The 17,851-nt window shown below is 44.1% G+C and overlaps 1 protein-coding gene and 1 long non-coding RNA gene across 3 annotated transcripts in view; one reads left to right on the top strand and one right to left on the bottom strand.

The window, feature by feature from the left end:
- Positions 1-4,656, top strand: part of LOC131698575 (uncharacterized) — a 15,850-nt gene extending 11,194 nt beyond the window's left edge. Inside the window, exon 3 of the long non-coding RNA XR_009307637.1 lies at positions 4,529-4,656. This is a non-coding gene — a long non-coding RNA (uncharacterized LOC131698575). The remainder of the gene's footprint in view (positions 1-4,528) is intronic.
- Positions 500-17,851, bottom strand: LOC117429541 (cas scaffolding protein family member 4-like). 2 transcript variants are annotated; one of them, XM_034905340.2, is made up of 7 exons: positions 17,662-17,851; positions 6,761-7,198; positions 4,581-4,667; positions 3,962-4,081; positions 2,231-3,589; positions 1,738-1,821; positions 500-1,375 (listed from the first exon to the last, which is right to left on the bottom strand). In XM_034905340.2, exons 1-7 carry the CDS (start codon positions 17,695-17,697, stop codon positions 968-970), a joined length of 2,532 nt encoding a protein of 843 aa, XP_034761231.2. In that variant the 5' UTR covers positions 17,698-17,851; the 3' UTR covers positions 500-967. The 2 variants fall into 2 exon arrangements, with proteins under 2 accessions (XP_034761231.2, XP_034761230.2); XM_034905339.2 differs by lacking the exon at positions 17,662-17,851 and adding an exon at positions 10,504-10,739.

Genomic DNA, 17,851 nt, shown 5'->3' with positions numbered 1-17,851 from the left:
GTGTGTGTGTGTGTGTGTGTGTCTGTTGCCATGGAGCTTGCAACATCAACTGAACTTCCTGGTTGAATAAGGGTAAAAGCAAAAAATATATACTGGGCTGTACTACCCCCTGGCGGTGTAGATTGGTATTGTGCTGAACTGTATGTTACACTATCACATGTTCTGTGTAGTATTCCGATCCTTTCTATTCTCATTACTCCAGCCCCACTAAAGCACTCCATTCTCACCTGTCCAGTGCTCTCTGCACCTCAACAATGAGCACTGAAACACCACGAAAGAGTACCGCAGAGACACGAGAGATCTAACCAAAGTACTTTTATTGAAAATAAAGCAATTAAGATCTTTAAAAAACAAAACCATCTGAATATAACCATCTGAATACAAATACAATGCCTTGGGACATCCAAATATATGTAAAAACAACTCTAATCATAATAACAACACAACAAAAAACAGAAATAAATAATGAAACAGAAGAAAATATAAACCATGGCATTGTAAAAAAAAAAAAAAGGGATCTGATTTTCTGTACAAAAGCAAACAAGTTGACCAGAGAGACTGTGGAAGAGACACACATTGGGTTCAGTTGAATTCACCAAGCACCTGTCTGGACACCTGGAATATGAACAGTGGGATGATGCACTGAGGAAGTGTGCAACCTGTCAAAGCAAATGTGTAAAGGGTGACTGTAATCTGATGACTGGAGGATGCATCTCACCCGGTTTATACAACTTTACATGTACAAAATGTCAGGTCGTTTTCAAAGCATTTTGCTTCAGCGCAAAAAGGGTTCTACAAAATCAGTATGGACATCAATTCATATACAGGATATCTCTTCATGCCGTTCACACAAAATAATGACGTGCATCATGCCTACAGTTCAAATCCTTATTATAACCCTCTGCAATTGTCCTGGAGCAAAAGGCTTTGAAACGGCCGTCCGCCCCCGCCCCTCCCCGTGTGTATTTCAGAGGTCGATCAGCGTCCGAAAGTGCTGTGCCCTCTTTGCCAGCTCCTTGGCGAAGTCCTGTGCCTCCAGCAGCGCCTCGGTGTCAGGGAAGTGCACGGCTGCCTTCTTGGTTGTGACAGCGAGCTGCTTGAGGAGGGCGCACAGCAGGTTGCTCTTGCAGAGCAGGTCCAGGCTCTCCCCGCGGCTGTGCGCCTCTTTGCACAGGGTGTCCACCAGCTTCTGTCCCACCATGATCACCAGCTTGCTGTGGGGGATGAACTTTTCCGGGGGCTGGCCCTCCATGAGGCTGGTGATGAAGACCGCGATGGCTTTCTGCAGCGCCCCGAAGTACAGCTTGCAGTGCTGCTTGAGATTCACTCTACGGTCCTCTCCATTCACGGCTGAGGATGCAGCATTCTCCTTAGCCTGCACACACACACACATACACGTTTATTATTAGACATGTGCAACACACTGCAGGGCGTTACCATCTCAACACATCACTTACTCTCGTTTTTTTCAGGTTTCATGATTAACCCTTTCATGCAGGTAATATTGAAAATAGTTTTGGAAGCATAATCATTTTTTTGCATTGCTTTATATGGGGGCATCCTCATATGAGGTCATCATGGATTTGCGTCTTCCATGTGCCCCCATATAAAGAGAGTTTTGTATTACGTCCCCAAATGAGGTTGCTATGCATGAAAGGGTTAATGTTAATGGTGTGTGTTCTGGCAAAAATACATTGTTCAGACACTGGGTGGCACTGTGAGAATGGAGTGGCGTACCTGTTGTTCGGTGGTGTTTGTGCCTCTCCTCAGCGCCTTGCTGTCACCGGGATTCTTCTGCTGCTTCTCAAACTCCTCCTTTCTCTGAAACACAAACACAGTCACCTGTCAGACCTGAGATGAAGTGGCATCATACAGTACACAACTGGGCTTATTCTGCTTCAGGGAAGGGGCTCAGCCATCCTGGCCGGACCCCTTCACATTGTCATCACCACTGGTAGAAGTTAGACCCTGACGTTTCTTTAGAAGTTACAATTACAATGTTTGTTTAAATATTTTTATTTAATTTCCTTTTTTTTTTCTTTCTTTTTTTTTTTTTTTTTACAAAAAATAGGGTCTGGATACCTGTTCGAATCCCTTCCCAACCAAAAACAAATGAAGAACATACATTATAAAATCTATTTCTTTGCTTCTATACTTTGAGAAAATGATCAATTATAATGAAATGAACAAGCAAGCAAGCAAGCAGCCTGCCTGTCAGTCAGTCAGTTACCTGTAGCTGGACGTAGTCACTGTCCTCCGAGGGGCTGTTGCCCTGGGAACCGTTCTCCTTCCCTGCTTGAGACTCCTCCCCCTTTGTGCAGACCTGGGCGGGGGACGTCGGCCTGAAGAGCAGCTTGCTGTTGGCATTGAGGATGGACACCAGGCGCTTGACATCCTCGGGCACGGTGCGGGCCACCATCACGAAGCGGTCCAGGCTGTCCGGCGGTGGGGCCTGGCTGGGGTCCTGAGCCAGGGAGTCCAGCTTCCACCCGGCCTGGGCCAGCGCTGCCCCTGCCTCCCGCAGGATCACCCCCGAGTCCTCCACGATGGCCAGCTGCTTTTGGAGCCGTGTCTGGAGGTTGCAGTCTCGCAGGCGGCTGGCGTTTCCCCTCACATCCCCGGCGAAATCCAGGAAAGAGGCGAGCGAGCCGGCGATGGCCTCCACTGAGGAGTGGACCTCTTCCAGGTGACAGGTCAGATGCTCTCGGGCCCGCCACCGGCTGCTGACGAACACCATGAGCCGGGACACAGCCTGGCACACCCCCTCCTGCAGCAGAGACAGCCTCCGGACAGCCTCCTCCTGGCTGAGGGTCACCTCTCTATGGGGCTTTGGGGCTGAGAGTGGCGGTGGAGGCAGGGGGTCGCAGGAGGAGCCGCTGGAAGAGCTGGAGGCTGTGCTGCTGTGCCGGCTGTCTGTGCCCTCCTCCTTCTCCTCCTCCCTGCTCTCCAGGAGGCAGTCTCTGGGAGGAGGGATGTCGTAGATGGGACGTCGCCCTGGACCCCCTGCCAGGCTGTCTTCTCTCCCCAGGGAGCCCCGCGGCAGGTCGTACATACGGCAGGGAGCCCCCCTGTGCAGGACAGGGAAGGAGGAAGGGCTGATGCTAGCGGGGACGACTGCAGGGTTGCTGGCCCGTCTGTGGGAGACTTGCTCCAGGGCGGAGGGAGGTACATCGTAGGGACACGGCTGTGGGGTGCTGTGCCGTTTCCCTGCAGGGGGGGTGTCGTACAGGTTTGTCCTGGGAGTTCTAGAGTCCACATTAGAAGAAGTTCCGCTGTCCTGGTGTGTGCTCCTCATCCTGGGGTCTGTGCTGGGTGTGGGGATGTCGTAGAGTAATGTCTGTGCCGTGCTGGGGGTTTGCTGCCTCCCAGACATGCCCCCCTTGGCAGGCATTGTCTCGTAGGAGCCCTGACCCAAGCCCTTCCAGCTCTGTTTCTCCGGGGAGACGGGAATGTCGTAGATCCATTCAGACTTGCGCAGGTTTGGCAGGGTGCTGTAACCCCCATTCAAACGCTTCTGTGCCTCCTCCATGGACGAGACAGGGATATCGTAACTGGAGTCCGTGCAAACCACAGGGGGGGCAGCATAAACCTTGGAGAGGAGGATATCACACATAAAACTAGAGCCTCTATTGACAATGCACAAGCTGATTAAAAAAACCAAAACATGTATTGTATATAACATGATGGTAAAATAACGTAACATTTCCCCTTGATTACGAGATGCTTTCAATGTTTCTCTAAATTCAAATCTGTTTCACATTACAGTACTTGTTTTAAATACAGTAGTCTATGTTGTTTTGTGGCAAAAGCTTTTAGAAGCTAGAATTGCTCAGACTTAGACCTGAAACCTCAAAGGTCAATGACATCTCCACTACGCCACCCAGGCTTCACAGCAGGAGGGGCAGGTGCTGTTCAATCCTCCCCCACGATGAATGCTCGTGGCTTTGGGTTTGTTACTCACATTTCCCTGGCTGGTGATACTGGACTCTGCGCTCCCAGGAATCTCGTAGCACTGTTCCAGTTTCTCCCGCTCAGAGACAAACATGGAGTTCTTCTTGATGTTGGGCTGGAATGGTGAGACCTGGGGTGGGGGGGGGGGCAGTGTTTACTCATTCAGATCTACACATGGAACCATGACTCACTCTGCCCCATACTATTAATGGAGAGATGACATGCATCTCTGACATCTCACATTCAGTAAATGGAACCCCGCAGGTTCAGTTTCACACCACGGTTAATGAAAAGAGGAAGGAGGAAAGACATCCTTGACTTCAGAAGGGAACATGCGTTATTTAGAATACAAGCACAGTTGTAATAATTCAAACCAAGCTCCATTAAATGGGCCGTCTCTTACAATTAAGGAATCAAGAGGCCTATATTCTATAAAAGGAGAGCATTCCATGTTAAAGTTACAAAACGATCTAATTGCATTCCTTGTAGCTTCTAGTTTTGTGGAATGAACAGGATGGAATGAACATATAATCCTGATTGAACATGCATGTTACTTGTGTTGTATTGTGTAATGCAGAAAGAAAGAACGGTGCAGACACACGTGATCCAAGAGTGGAAGGCTGACTGACCGTGGTGAGGGAGGCTCGCAGCTGCAGCGTGGGGACATCGTACACCTCTTTCTGGGACCCTGCCGAACCCCTGGAGAACTGAAGAGCCTGGAAAAGAAGAGAGAGCGCTCTGTCATCCGGGCCGATTCAGAACAATGAACACTGTGGTGTTTGGGTATTAACCCCCATCCGTTTTAGCACAGACAAAATCAAGGCGCTACATGAAACGTTTGTCTGCTTGACTTGTGGGATCTGGTGCAGAAAAAACAATGGGCTCTCCCTTTGAACATGGGTTACTAACTAAAGAATCACTGTGGATGGGTTATTATATTATTACCCTTTTACTAGCAAACAAAAATAAACAAACTAAAGCAAAGACAACAGAGAGAGGGAGAGCTGGGAGAGAGAGGGAGGAAGAAAGAGAGAAAGGAACACAGAGAGAAAGGGAAACAAGCCTTTTTGTGCTGGTGGCGGGAGGATGGAGGAGGAGAGGAAGGGATGAAAGGCAGAGAATGAATATTTTCAGAGAGAAAGGCTCTGGACAAGGCCCTTGGCTTCCTCTTGTCTCAGATTTTCAATGCCTTTATTGCCTCTCAGTGCCAGACAACAAGACACATATGAAATCGGGTCGGTCACTCAGTGAACTCTGCCATAAATTAAACTTGTGAAGAAAGGAGCCTGTCCCATGGAGGCGTGAGAGGTCAGATTTATTTATTATTTAGAATTAGTTTCAGTGGGTTGCATCATTGATGACCTCTGCTAAAATGATTCATTCTCTAGTTATATGTAGAAAAATGGAGATGAATCTGGATGCTGCTGAATAATAACATGCTGTATGCCTGTATTTAAATTTCTATTGGATAATGATTACTTTACATAGTACTGCCAGATGCTTTTCCAGCAAAACTCCTTTGATTTTTACTAGGGCGAATATGGGCACATACTTCAGACTCAGAAGCACATTAAACGCATTATAAACTTCAGCTTTGGAACCTATTGATGCAAAAATGGAGCAACTCACATAATCTGCATGAAAAGATACTGGCAGTAGTGTCAAAGCTGTGTATTTTTTTCCCGTCATTTTGATTGAGCTTGAGAATGAAGCAAAGCAGGTGTGTGTTTAATGTGAACCAAACCACGGCTCTAAATGAAGTGAGTAGCTGCTGTAAACAGGAAATGAGCTTCTTCTCTGTGCAGGATGAAGCAGACTGTGTTAATAGGGCTGCAGTGGACCCCTGTGGTGCCGAGACAGCGCTGGCCCTGTTTGCAGTTAGCGGTGTCTGATCCATGTCTTTAAACAGAGTTACAGCCTCGTAAAGACACAGCAGTACATGCCAGTCCCACAGGACAGCGCTCGGCGCCATCTGCAGACAGCAGGGATATCCCTGGGCTATAGCAGAGCAGCCACTCATACACCCTCTAATCACTGCTCAAACACTGTAATGAAATGCCTGCCTACCAGAGGATGACAGAAAAGCAATGTCCCCACCACCGTCTGTGGATGCTATTCATTTCAGTGAGCTGTTATACACTGGTTTTCCAGCAGGTGGCATATGTGTATATATATTAACCAAGATGTTAACCAAGGAGGGAAGATCCCAGACCACTGAAAGCAGGGTCCTGGCACCACTTCAATACAGATATGGCCGTGCTAATCCCCTCACCCATGCACCACAAACACCACTGCACAGTTTGTATTACAGAATCTTGTAATAGATTACAAGTATTACAATATTCTCTTCCATTCCATCAGCTTGGTTAAAGGGGTGCTATCCAGGGTTATACAAGATTTTAGCTTCCATCTTATTAGCACTAGTAGCAATATTACCACTGGTCCCCATTTCTGCTGTTGAATATCCTTTGCTTGTCTTTTGCACTTCAATTTGGAGTATGCAGATATTTCTAAGACAATGCTATAGGCAAAGTTGCTGCTGCTTCCTGGTACTTGATGTGTTGTAGTTCAAACTTACTCCAATAGTCTAGACTTTATTAGCCCTGCAGGTACTAGGAGCAGAAGCTTATCTGTAGCGATACATATTAAATATTTAACATGAAAAACACAAGTGGCGAACCAAACCATTTTCAGGACAGTAAAAGGAGGACCAGCAATAGAAAATATACTAAGAGGAAAGAAAATGGATTTTAAGCCTCGGTTAGCACTCTTTTAAGGTAGTCAGTCACACACTCCTGAGTTGCCTTACTGTGCTGGAGGGCTCCCTGAGGGAGGGAGAGGGGTGTCTGAGGGCTGGCTGGGCCAGGGAAGGCACTTTGTAGACGGGTTTCATGTCCTCGTAGGCGGGCCCTGCAGGCCGGGACACAGACGGAATCTGGTAGATGTTTTGCTGGTTGCTCCTGGAGGAGGACTCCAGCGCAGGGAAGGACGAGGGGTTCTCCGTGGTGCAGAAGCTCAGGCACCCCACCTCGGGGCCCCGTGAGGACAGGGTGTCCAGCTGTGAGGAGGAGAGCAGGTGCAGCCGGTTGGCTGGTGCTAGCCCCTGCCGTCCGTAGAGGGAGCACCTCCACCAGCCCTCGCTGCCCGCCACATTCTGCTCGATCACCGTCAGGATGTCCCCCTTGTGGAAGGCCAGCTCGTCAGAACACTCTGCCTTGTTGTCATACAGGGCCTTGGCCAGAAGGTTCTAGAGTGGAAGAACAAGGTGGAATTTTAGGAGGATGCATGAGCTAATGAACAACCTAACTGAGTGAGCACTGAAATCACACGCCTGTCCGGGATCCTAATTAGGATTTTTAAATTCTACTTCCATAAAGAACCTCCACTCCTCTGAGGAAGTAGGGGGTGTTTTGACCACAAGTTTAACTAGACACTCCCCACGATTTCAACATCCCTGCTGTTGATCGTTGGAGCATATTGCAATATGAGCATTACTAATCACAATGTTAGATATATTGCATGTTTGGGTGTATTTGTCTCTATGCTATAGATGCAAGACAATATGAGTGAATTCTTCAATATTCCATTCAAAAGCATTTGTGAATGCCTGCCTTTTATGAGTGAGGCTGATTAAAAGTGGGACCCAGAAGTTCCCCCAAATATCTCCCTTGCAATTTGTGTGTGTGATTTACTACAGGGTAACCCAGGTCCTCACACGCCCCTTCTTCAGAAACAGTGTAGATAGGGCATGAAGAGGAATTAATTTTAGGGAACAGGGGCCACAACCCTACATTTGTTAACTGAGACAGAGATCGGATAGTTGTTTGTAATCCAGACATACAGATTTACATTCCAATATGGTAATGGCATAACAACTATTTACATGTCTTGTATCCTGATGATGCACACACAATAATGAAAGTCTCTCTATAATTTTAAAAGGGAGTGCTGATATTATGACCGTAAGTTATAATGTAACTGAAATACTTACTTACTCGTTAGGTAAGCAAGGAAATTAAGAAACAGATAACCCACAGTGCACAAAACGATTTCCTCCGAGTGGTGGTTAATAGCAGTTGTGTTGTCCCTGCCTGTGTTGTTTTAGGTGACATGAATTTTTCAGCAGCAGGATAATTGCTGGATGAATCAGCTTTTCTGATAACCATGATCTTAAAAATTGCATCATAACTTCTTCGCAATCCCTTTGATACTTGACCCCTTTCCAATCCACTCTTATCCACATGATCACTGCAGCTAGTTTTATCCATTTTCATTCCTGTCTACTGTACTCAATATGCACTTTCACAACAGCCTTGACTTGACAAGGCGAATTGTGTTTTTCCAATCTTATTTTCATTAAAAAAAGCCTTGCCTTATATTTGGGCTAATATGGGTATAGATATATATATATATACTGGTGTGCGTGTGTGTTCATGGTGGTTTCCTATAAAACCTCAATGATATATTTATTTAAAAAAACAACAAAAAAAACACACATCTGATGTCTGACTTCAGCCTGCCTGGCTCACTGCTTGCTGCTAAATCCCATACTATATTCAAGTAAGTCATCCTCCAGATAATCACTGTCGAGAAAAATGAGTTTGGCTTTACAGTGCTTATTAACAGATGAGTATGAGGGGGGGGGGGGGGGAGCTTCATTGGTTACAAAAACAAAAAACGAGTTCCATGTGGTTTGACTGAAGCCAGCGAGAGCTGGGGTTGAGACTTCTGAGTTACTGACATTCTTTTCTCACGGCTACAGAAAACATGCCGAGCTCCGGTTCGGCTCATTAGCATATGCAAATCAAGGTCATATGCAAACCAGGCAGCGTCCTGATCGTCTGCAAGGGCCTCCACTTGAGCTGTGCAAGGTGTTGAACTGTTCTGGGTGGTCACATGATCACTGCTCATTGACCACCGACTCCAATTATTCATGGAAGTTGTGTTAAGGGTTGAGGTGGGGTGGGGGTGGGGGTGGGGGTGGGAGTGGGGTGGGGTGGAGATAGATCTGCTCCCTGGAATAGCCCATGCATTTTGAGACACATCAGTCCTGGATACAAAAAACATCAGCCATATATGATCCATCATAACAATAAGTCATTTGTAACAGGGAGATGCACTTTTTATATCTAAATATGTCAGCGATTCCAATTGCAAAATGTATTAAATCAGTCACTCAAGGGACTCATCACATTTACACAGTGTTTGCTGCACAATACAGGTGTCTTTTTAATTTTTTTAAAAAATACATCTATAAAAACAAATACAAAACGAATCCTTTCACAGAACAGCTAAGAGAAATACATTTGCCTTCTCGAAGCAGATAAGAGAAAATAAAAAAAACAATAGCTTGGCACAGATACACACAGATTCATGCATGTCACAAACAGACATCCGATACCCGTGACTCGAGGAGTGCCACACATGTCTCTGTGTTTGTGTGAGCTTTCTATCAGGCTTCTCTTTGAAAGTCAAGCCCTGTGTGAACGCTCCGTGCATTCACCCACACAGACACTCACGTCCTTGAGCTAGACTAATAATATCAAAGCCCTGTTAAACGTGGGTGGTACGGGGATGGCTGCTATAACTGGAATGCTGCTTATTAAAAACAAAACAAAAAAAACAAAAGCAGTTCATGAAAAAGTGCCCCCACCCTCAGTGTGTTTGTAACCCTTCACTGAGCAAGCAGTGTTTGAAAGGGGTTAAAACACTACAACCCAATTACATTGCAGTCTTACAGACATGGTGTACAGAGTTCACACTATAACCCAGCAATTCTATTTAGGAGAATGTATAATAATAATAATAATAATAATAATAATAATAATAATAATAATAATAACCAGTCTTCAGAAAGGCTAAAATGAAAAGATCAGTTCTAATTTCCATGCCAGTGTGCCCCAAACACTGTCCCTTTAAACGTGATAAACAACACTGGACAGCTGGCGGCCGCACCACGCACTCACAACTCTTGTTGGCAGCATGCGAGTTCCATTACAAACCCTGACAGAAAATGCCACTGCCCCAACCTTCACTGAAACGCAGCCACAGACGGCATGGTTTCAGGTTTGCAAGTGGTGTGAAAGTGGGCACAGTTTACTTTGGCAATTGTCCTTGAAAAACATGAAACACTTTTGTGACAGATTTTGTGCAGTCACTAAAGATTAGTAAATCAAGCCCACTTCCTTTTCGTAAGAGGCATACATGATCATGATGACATTCTTCAGTTAATGCAATTCCTGTTTTCACAGAAAAAGCAAAAGAACATAATGAACTAACTGATGAATACAAACCCTACATCCAACACCTCCATTCACAAAGTGGAGCAATAATACCCTTAATATTGGTGAAAGCCACAACTTTTCATCTCCACTTTCTGGATGGTTAATTAAATAAACATTTGAATAATTGATTAAAGGACCACCCCCCATTATCCCCTCCCCACCACCTACCCCCCACTCTCCCCTCTCCCCTCTCCCCACAACCCATACAAACAACAACCCAAACTCCACACCAGCTCACACACTAAAAAGCATGAACGCATTCCCGTACCTTGATCCTCTTGGTAAAGAAAGTCTCGAATAAGGTTTCCCATGCAATGGGTTTGAACATGACTGCTGGGTGACTCCCAGCCTGTGCTCCAGGCTCCTCGGACAATCCCCTAACATCAGTGTGGGAGAGGCAGGCTGCTGTCCCCCTCTCCGTGGCTCTCTGACTCTCCTCAGCTGTTCTGGTGTTTAATGGAACGTGCTGCGTGAGCAGCCCGTGCTGTCCCAGCTGATAACCCGAGCTGCTGGCCCTGCCTTACATGGCGCGGGCAGTCCTCCTGAACAAAGAGCCCCTTTCACACAGCGGCCTCTCTTCCCCCCTGCACCTGTCCACACTCGGCTAAACCAGGGACAGCACACTGTCAGCAGCAGGCCCGCAATCCTTTCCAATCCCTTCTATGAAGTCCGCTGCACTCCAGCATTCCCCAATTCGAGATAAACAACCGACTTCAGAGCTTCCGCCTCATCTCCACCCCACTCCAGGCTGACCAAAGTCAGGAGTGGCTGCCGGACCCTGCGTGACCCTGCGTGACACTGCATGACCCTGCAAGACCCTCTGCTCCACCAATAGAGCTCTTGCTTGGTTTGCAGGTTCACATCTCCTTTTCTGTTTTGTTTCCCAAAGTTAGAACAGATTCACAAAAAACTATGGAGTTAACATGGTTAGACTTTCCAGTCCAGGTCTTTGCTCCAGCCCTGTTACATTTTGTTAAATAACCCAATTCAAGCTCCTTCCTGTAATCTATTCTACCTGTAAAACCTGGTGTGGAGTTGCCATCCAGGAGCGGAATTGTTCACCACCTGTTCTATACAGCATGTCTGATTAGGCAGAGCACACTCCTTGTGTAACTGGCTGCTGCTTTCCTAATTGAACACACTGCCCGGTTCTATTGAACACATCCATGGTTGTTCTTGGAGTGTAGCCACAGTCAGCCATTTCAAAACCTTATCTGAAAAACAAACATCAGTGCAATAAAAACACATCTTTGGTAACCATCGTCTTTGATTTTTTTAAAAGTTCCTGTTACGTTGGCAGACATCTATGAATAATTCAAGCCAAGGTCATTCCGACAGCAACTTAAAGCTTGCTTTAGAAGCATCACAAATTCAAGGTGTCTACAGGACTCGGCAACACATTCAAGATCTATTGAATAGAGCCCACTGTTTAAAAGAAAGTACGTTTAGAACAAGTGAACTGTGCAGCCTGTCTCATAGGCTGCCCTTCTTACTTCCACTTTGGGTGACAGAGCTGATCACAGCTAGTGATTGATGGTCCTCTTGCCCACCCAAAGTGCTTTGAAAATGACAGTCTTATACCATAAGCAGGTCCTCTGTAGTTCCTCTTAAGTGAAATTGAAGCTATGCATTATTCTGTATAGGATCCAAAACTCAAGCCTCCCATCTCCTTCTACAAGTTATTTTTATTTAGTGACTTGAAAACAAAAATATAGTAAGAAACTAGTACAGAACAACTGGTGGATTTCATGGAGTCCATAATTTGACTTTTCATCCTTGTCACTCCCATGCACACTGGAGTAAAAATCTTTTCTCTTTTATTCTAGAATAATCTTTTATTCTAATTGTTTTTACAACTGGCTTTCTTAGAAATAGCCTGCATTTCCTTTTCTTTTTGTGGAAGCCCAATGTTTCTTTTCTTGCAAAGAATTCAGAAATCTGACTGACGTTTCAAAGGCAGCTCAGCGTGACACCAAACAGCTTTCACATTTTAAAGCTGCATTTAGGTGGGTACTGTGCAGTAACAGGATATTTTTTATTGTATCGGCTGACGGCAGCTCCTGCAGTCCCGCAGACAGAAGGCAGTTGTTTGGTCCGAGTGTATATTTTGGTGTTGGAGATGGGTCGGTGGGAGTGGGGGTGGGGTTAGGGGGCTGAGAGAGCTCTGGAATTCCAGCACATGTCTGCTTGTGTAGCAAGGCCAGCCAGCCAGGCAGCTGGTTCATCCAACAGCTGCCCCGCCCCCCTCATCTCTCTCTGTCTCACAACACAGCACTCCTGAAAATTCCAGAACTCTTATTGACGGCAACCGTTACTAGAGATTTATTGGTTTATTATTGGCTGTATTACCCAGCTGCTTTATTAGAAGTCAGCACAGGAACACAGTGCATGAATACATAGACACCAGTGTAGAATTTTACACTAAGCAGGCTACATCTTTTTTTTAACTAGGATTACTGTCCCATGGTGGATCATTGAGGACATGGGGGAAAAAAATTAAATAAAAATGTGTTCTGTCTAGATCCTTAAATAATTAATCTCGCTGTATGTTAACATATGCCGAAAAGAGATGTTGAGAAGCGCCCCAGGTTTCTGTATTGAACTGATAAAAGGCCAGTGAGAAAAACATTATATCAGCTGTATTGTTACACAAGTGAGTACAGGAATGCTTTGACATTTCAGGCAAAGTAAGTTATTTTTCAATATGTGTTTTTTCAAGTGTTCTTAAAGCACTGATGCCCCATTTACCTAAATATATACTTGAAAAAAAGGTTTTGTCCTGTTCTCATGTATACTCAATCATTTTTTAATAATATAACTCAATTTCTGATTCTTCAGCGCGACAAAAAGAATTCAGGACTGAAAGGGTTAATGAGCCACGGTATAATCCAGCGCCACCCTGAGCTTCAAACCCCGACCGGACCGCAGCTGGGATTCCTAACAGGAAACACCTCTGACTTGTATCGAGGTATTCAGTCCTTTCTGACACTGATCAGAAGACTGGAGTGCCGGTAGCAACTGGGACAGGTCCCAGGGAACGAAACCTGCATCGCTGAACCTTCAACCTGCAGACTGACAAACAAGTGACAGGACAGAAAGAGACAGAGAGCAACACAGAATCTGCTTCACAGGGATGAAATGAACCCTTCCCCTCCGGGCAGCACACTTTCAACTTCAGGTCACATTGCACTGGTTACAATTCACTTCAAAAGCACATTCAGAGAATTCAAAGAATTCCGGGAACAATTCATTAGTTACCCTTCATTTGCAAAGATTTGTTATTTAAAAACACAAACTTTTGGTACACAACAGACTGCGACAGTAAGCAACATGGACCTATCCATAAAGCTTTATTTAATTATTCTTAAATGTGGGCCAAAGCCATGAGAGAAACCACACCACTCCCTCTATCAAGTGGAACTAGATTTGAAAGGGAGGTTTTAAAAATATTCAGCTTGCATATTGACCTAATAAGTCCCCACTCTTGTTTTAGGCTTATGTGTCATACTAATCAAATTGTGTGGTTCTGGTGTGAAGTACCTTTGTTTTTTTGTCTATAATAATTGTTCTTAACATGTCTATCAACTACAGTCATTCCTTTTAATATCGCTTTGAATGGACTGAGCCAAAGTGATAGTGAGTCGAGGTGGAATAAGCATTGAAACGCAGAACAAGTGTTGATACAACAGATCAGTCTGTTTTCTGTGTAGCTCCAAATATAACGCGTGGTATTGCACTGATCGCAATAGCGACTGTTAATAAAAAACGGATTTTCAATGTTCAAAGATACTTTACATGCTCAGCACATCGCAATCATTAAAAACATGAAATGTCTATAAGCACACACACTGCAGTGTTCTGTATGCTACATTGTGCTGCAATACTTTATATGCAATACTGCTCAGCAACTTACTTACATAGAAACATTCTAATCAAATCATTGTAATCAATATACAGGAACCCTAATAATCCAAATGCAAACGTGCATGAAATCAGCCCTATAATCGAAAGGTGTAGACACACATCTCAAATACATTGTAACTAATACAAATGACTTCTTTTCTGTCCTACACTAATGTACTCTTCCACTGCTGTCTGTGCCTCCGCGCCGCTGATATAGGCTTTCAGTGTAGTAATATCTAAGTAAATAAACACCAGCGATACATTTATAAGGATTATTGCTGCCTGATATGATATATTATCGTATTACATAAATAAAAAATATTAAATAAGAAACATACTCGGTGCAGAATCCGTCAAAATAGTTCAGCTTGGAAACTGACATAAAGAAAGACAAATAAATGATAATAATCCAGGATGAAACTTTAAGCAAACTGCCCTGAACTCCACCCACGGGTTTCTTGATCGTTTTTTTTATTAGACTTTGTTGCTGCCTGCAATAGCAAACAGAGGGCACAATATTTAAGCAAAAACAAACAAAAAAAAGCATTTTAAAAATGCATGAAGCAAACACGTTCCCCACGCTATGCTGAAGGGAACCAAGTGGCGTGTATCTTCAGGGGGGAGACATGGCCCTTTAGAAAACGGGATGCAAAGTTTATTATAACTGCATAAAATGAATGTTTGCAGTTTGTGCTTTATCTGCTTTCTTTTTAAAGACGTGTGATAGACATCAAAGCTGAACTGTTTGTACACTTCCTCTAGATTAGATCGGCAGCAGCAACACCAGGGCCTCTGTTCACAGGTTGCCTTTTTTAAAAACAGTTCAAAAAATATCGATGTGGCCTGTAAATAACTCAAGAGATCACTACCACCGTGATGTTTTCCTATGCTTTTCCCATATCTATACCATGCATTTCCCTTAGTTTACTAAGGTTTGCAATGTTTTTTTAAATGTGCTTTACAAATGCCTCTCTGTGCTTTACAATGCGTACCCAGGAGCTCACTGTGGTTTATTGCACTTTGCTGTGCTTTCCCTATGGGGCACTTTTCTCAAGCCAATGCAAGCTTCCAATGCAAGCTTCCAGGACAGCATGCACTGTTGAAGTGGTTGCTTCTAGAGCAGATGTTTTACAGGTTTTGGTTTCTGTGGTCGTATGTGTAGAACACCATCCTCAGATCAACTACCCAATCATCTAATCTCTGCTGTGCTGTTTCTGCTCAGCGCCATTGCATTCTGCACAGTGATCATTATGCATGGCACACGGTGCTTTTACAATGCATTGTCCTACACTATTTAAAGGTTAACTTTTATTACCAATAAGTTAAAAAAAAAAGATAAAGACAATTGCTTTTTTTTGTTGCTCCATTCAAGCACATATCGTATCCAATGCAGGTATTGCAAATAAGATTGAAATAAGACTCACACTGCATAGCAGTTTGATCCATTCCTGGTTTTAATATGGGTTTAATAAGACACACCTGAGCTTGTTACCTAAACACTGCAGCTAATCAATCTTGTATTAAAACCTGGAACGGGTGAAACTGTTATGCAATAGGAGTCTTATTTCCATCCCTGTATTCTGAACTGTAATAAAAATTTAAAAAAATCAACAATTCCAATTCCAATTCCAATTCCAATTCCAATTCCAATCATGACCAAATTGCCATGGATGAAGAGAAGATTCCTTTCAGCTTTGGGTGAAATTCTCCAAAACTCAGACAGTGTGTGTTTGGATGTTTTGCATCACAGGTTTGGGAGAGGAACAGGCTTTTCAATGCTGAGTAAGAGAGCAGTCAGCAGCTCAGTGTGCCGTGATGAAGGGGCGATGTGGGAGTGCTAGGCATGGGTTCTCAGAAGAGGAGGCGAATAAAAAGAGACATTTCCATTAGGAATTACACCCCCTTCGGTCACAAGTTTTTAGTTCCATTTTTACAGATTTAAAAACAGCTTGTGTAAACTCTCTGGAGTTTGAAAAGTTGCCTTGCCATAACTTAAAAATAATAATGAAATGGTGCATTATAAAATAGATACATAGACAGGAAACTTCTATGAATATATATTATTATATTATAGTACAGCATCTACCGAATGTAACATAAAGGATTTATGGGTGTTAATCAGCATTTTGCAGGTCAAATAAAGTGCTTTTGCAAACAAAATGTGCCATAAACGGTGGTGTGGTAAGACAAGTACCTGCAGACGTGTTGGTATTGTAATTATCAATGATGACTGGAAGTAATATTTCTTGATATTACTATTCTTAAATGGATCTCGGAGGTATGAGTTTCAATTATTGTTAGAATAATAATCGCATTTATTGCAATGTGTACTGTTATAGCACATACATGTGATGTGATTTCCAGAGGATGACATCACAAGGGATTGATATAGTGTAATGAATACTAATTGTTAAATTCCTTAATAATTTGAATATAAAGTGTAGCTGCCTAGCCTCCCTACATGACCAGGATTAGAAAGCCTAGATGCCTGCAAAACAAATATAACCCTAGAAACGCTTCCTTACTGCCGAGACTCTTCCTACAGCAGCCCAACCAGCTGGCAGCCTCGTTACATTGAACTCCAGTGATATCATAACTGTACGTCGAGCTAATCCAGCTGGTACTGAGATAACCATCAAAGCAGGGAAATACAGTCAGTGCCGTCATGTGCTACACCATCCTCACTTCAAGCTGCAATATCGTCAGGAAATCATTCAGAACACAAAACAAAAACACACAGGACTGAACGTGAAACACACAGGACTGAATGTGAAACACACAGGACTGAACGTGAAACACACAGGACTGAATGTGAAACACACAGGACTGAACGTGCCCCAAATTGGATAGTAAACCAACTCTGGATAAAACTCTGCATTTATACAACGTTGTAAAGAATGTGTTGTTTGTTTGGTTCAAAAGTTAGGGTTTTTGTCCACCGTTCATAAGGAGGTCAGTATCTCATTCAGTCTGTAATGCCTTGTTCGTGTGCAGGCAGAGTGTTCAGTCCTCAGCTCTCCAGCACCAAAATCACTCCTGTTGCATTGCACAGCACTGAACACTGTCCCATTTCTCAGCCTCCCAGTGGTGCATGGTCTGCACATCTGCAATCCCTCTAAAACTCATCCCTCTTAGCTCTATGAAAGATCAAATCCCCCATTCTCAGCTCATCACCAGTGCTGGACATCAATGAATATTAGAGTGTCCGTTTCTGTTCTGTTGCAATCGCAAGTTCCATATTAAATTGGCAGAGGGGAGTGTGTGTTAGGATCCTTTATGCTGTATCCCACTCAGTCCATCAATAAAGGACTTCATCTCCCAATCAGACATCTTCCAGTATCAATACACTCACAAGAAGTCTTCAGGACACAGCTGTCTTTTACAAAAGTTTGCCATGCTAAATCCATTTGCACAGCAGTACTGCAGTTAGTCATGGTTTTCCTGTGCTTATTAATTCGGAATGTCAGACAAAAAAAGAGACCTACATAACACCCCCCTATCCCCATTTTAAAGCCTCACTCACCTCCATGTCTTCCACTTCAGGTTTGTTTACATACATTCAACAGTTTTCCTTTATCAAGCGCTCAGCGGTCGCCTGCAAGCCCTCAGCATTCTCTGAAATGGCTTGCGGTAACAGAGCAATGTTATCACAGAGCAGTCCTCCCTGTCTCTCTCTCTCCTTCAAAACTCACACTGAGGTCTCACAGTTTACA

This window comes from Acipenser ruthenus, chromosome 18 (genome assembly GCF_902713425.1).
Source record: "Acipenser ruthenus chromosome 18, fAciRut3.2 maternal haplotype, whole genome shotgun sequence".
Classification (NCBI taxonomy): domain Eukaryota; kingdom Metazoa; phylum Chordata; class Actinopteri; order Acipenseriformes; family Acipenseridae; genus Acipenser; species Acipenser ruthenus.
This window is presented reverse-complemented; position numbering and strand designations above follow the sequence as displayed.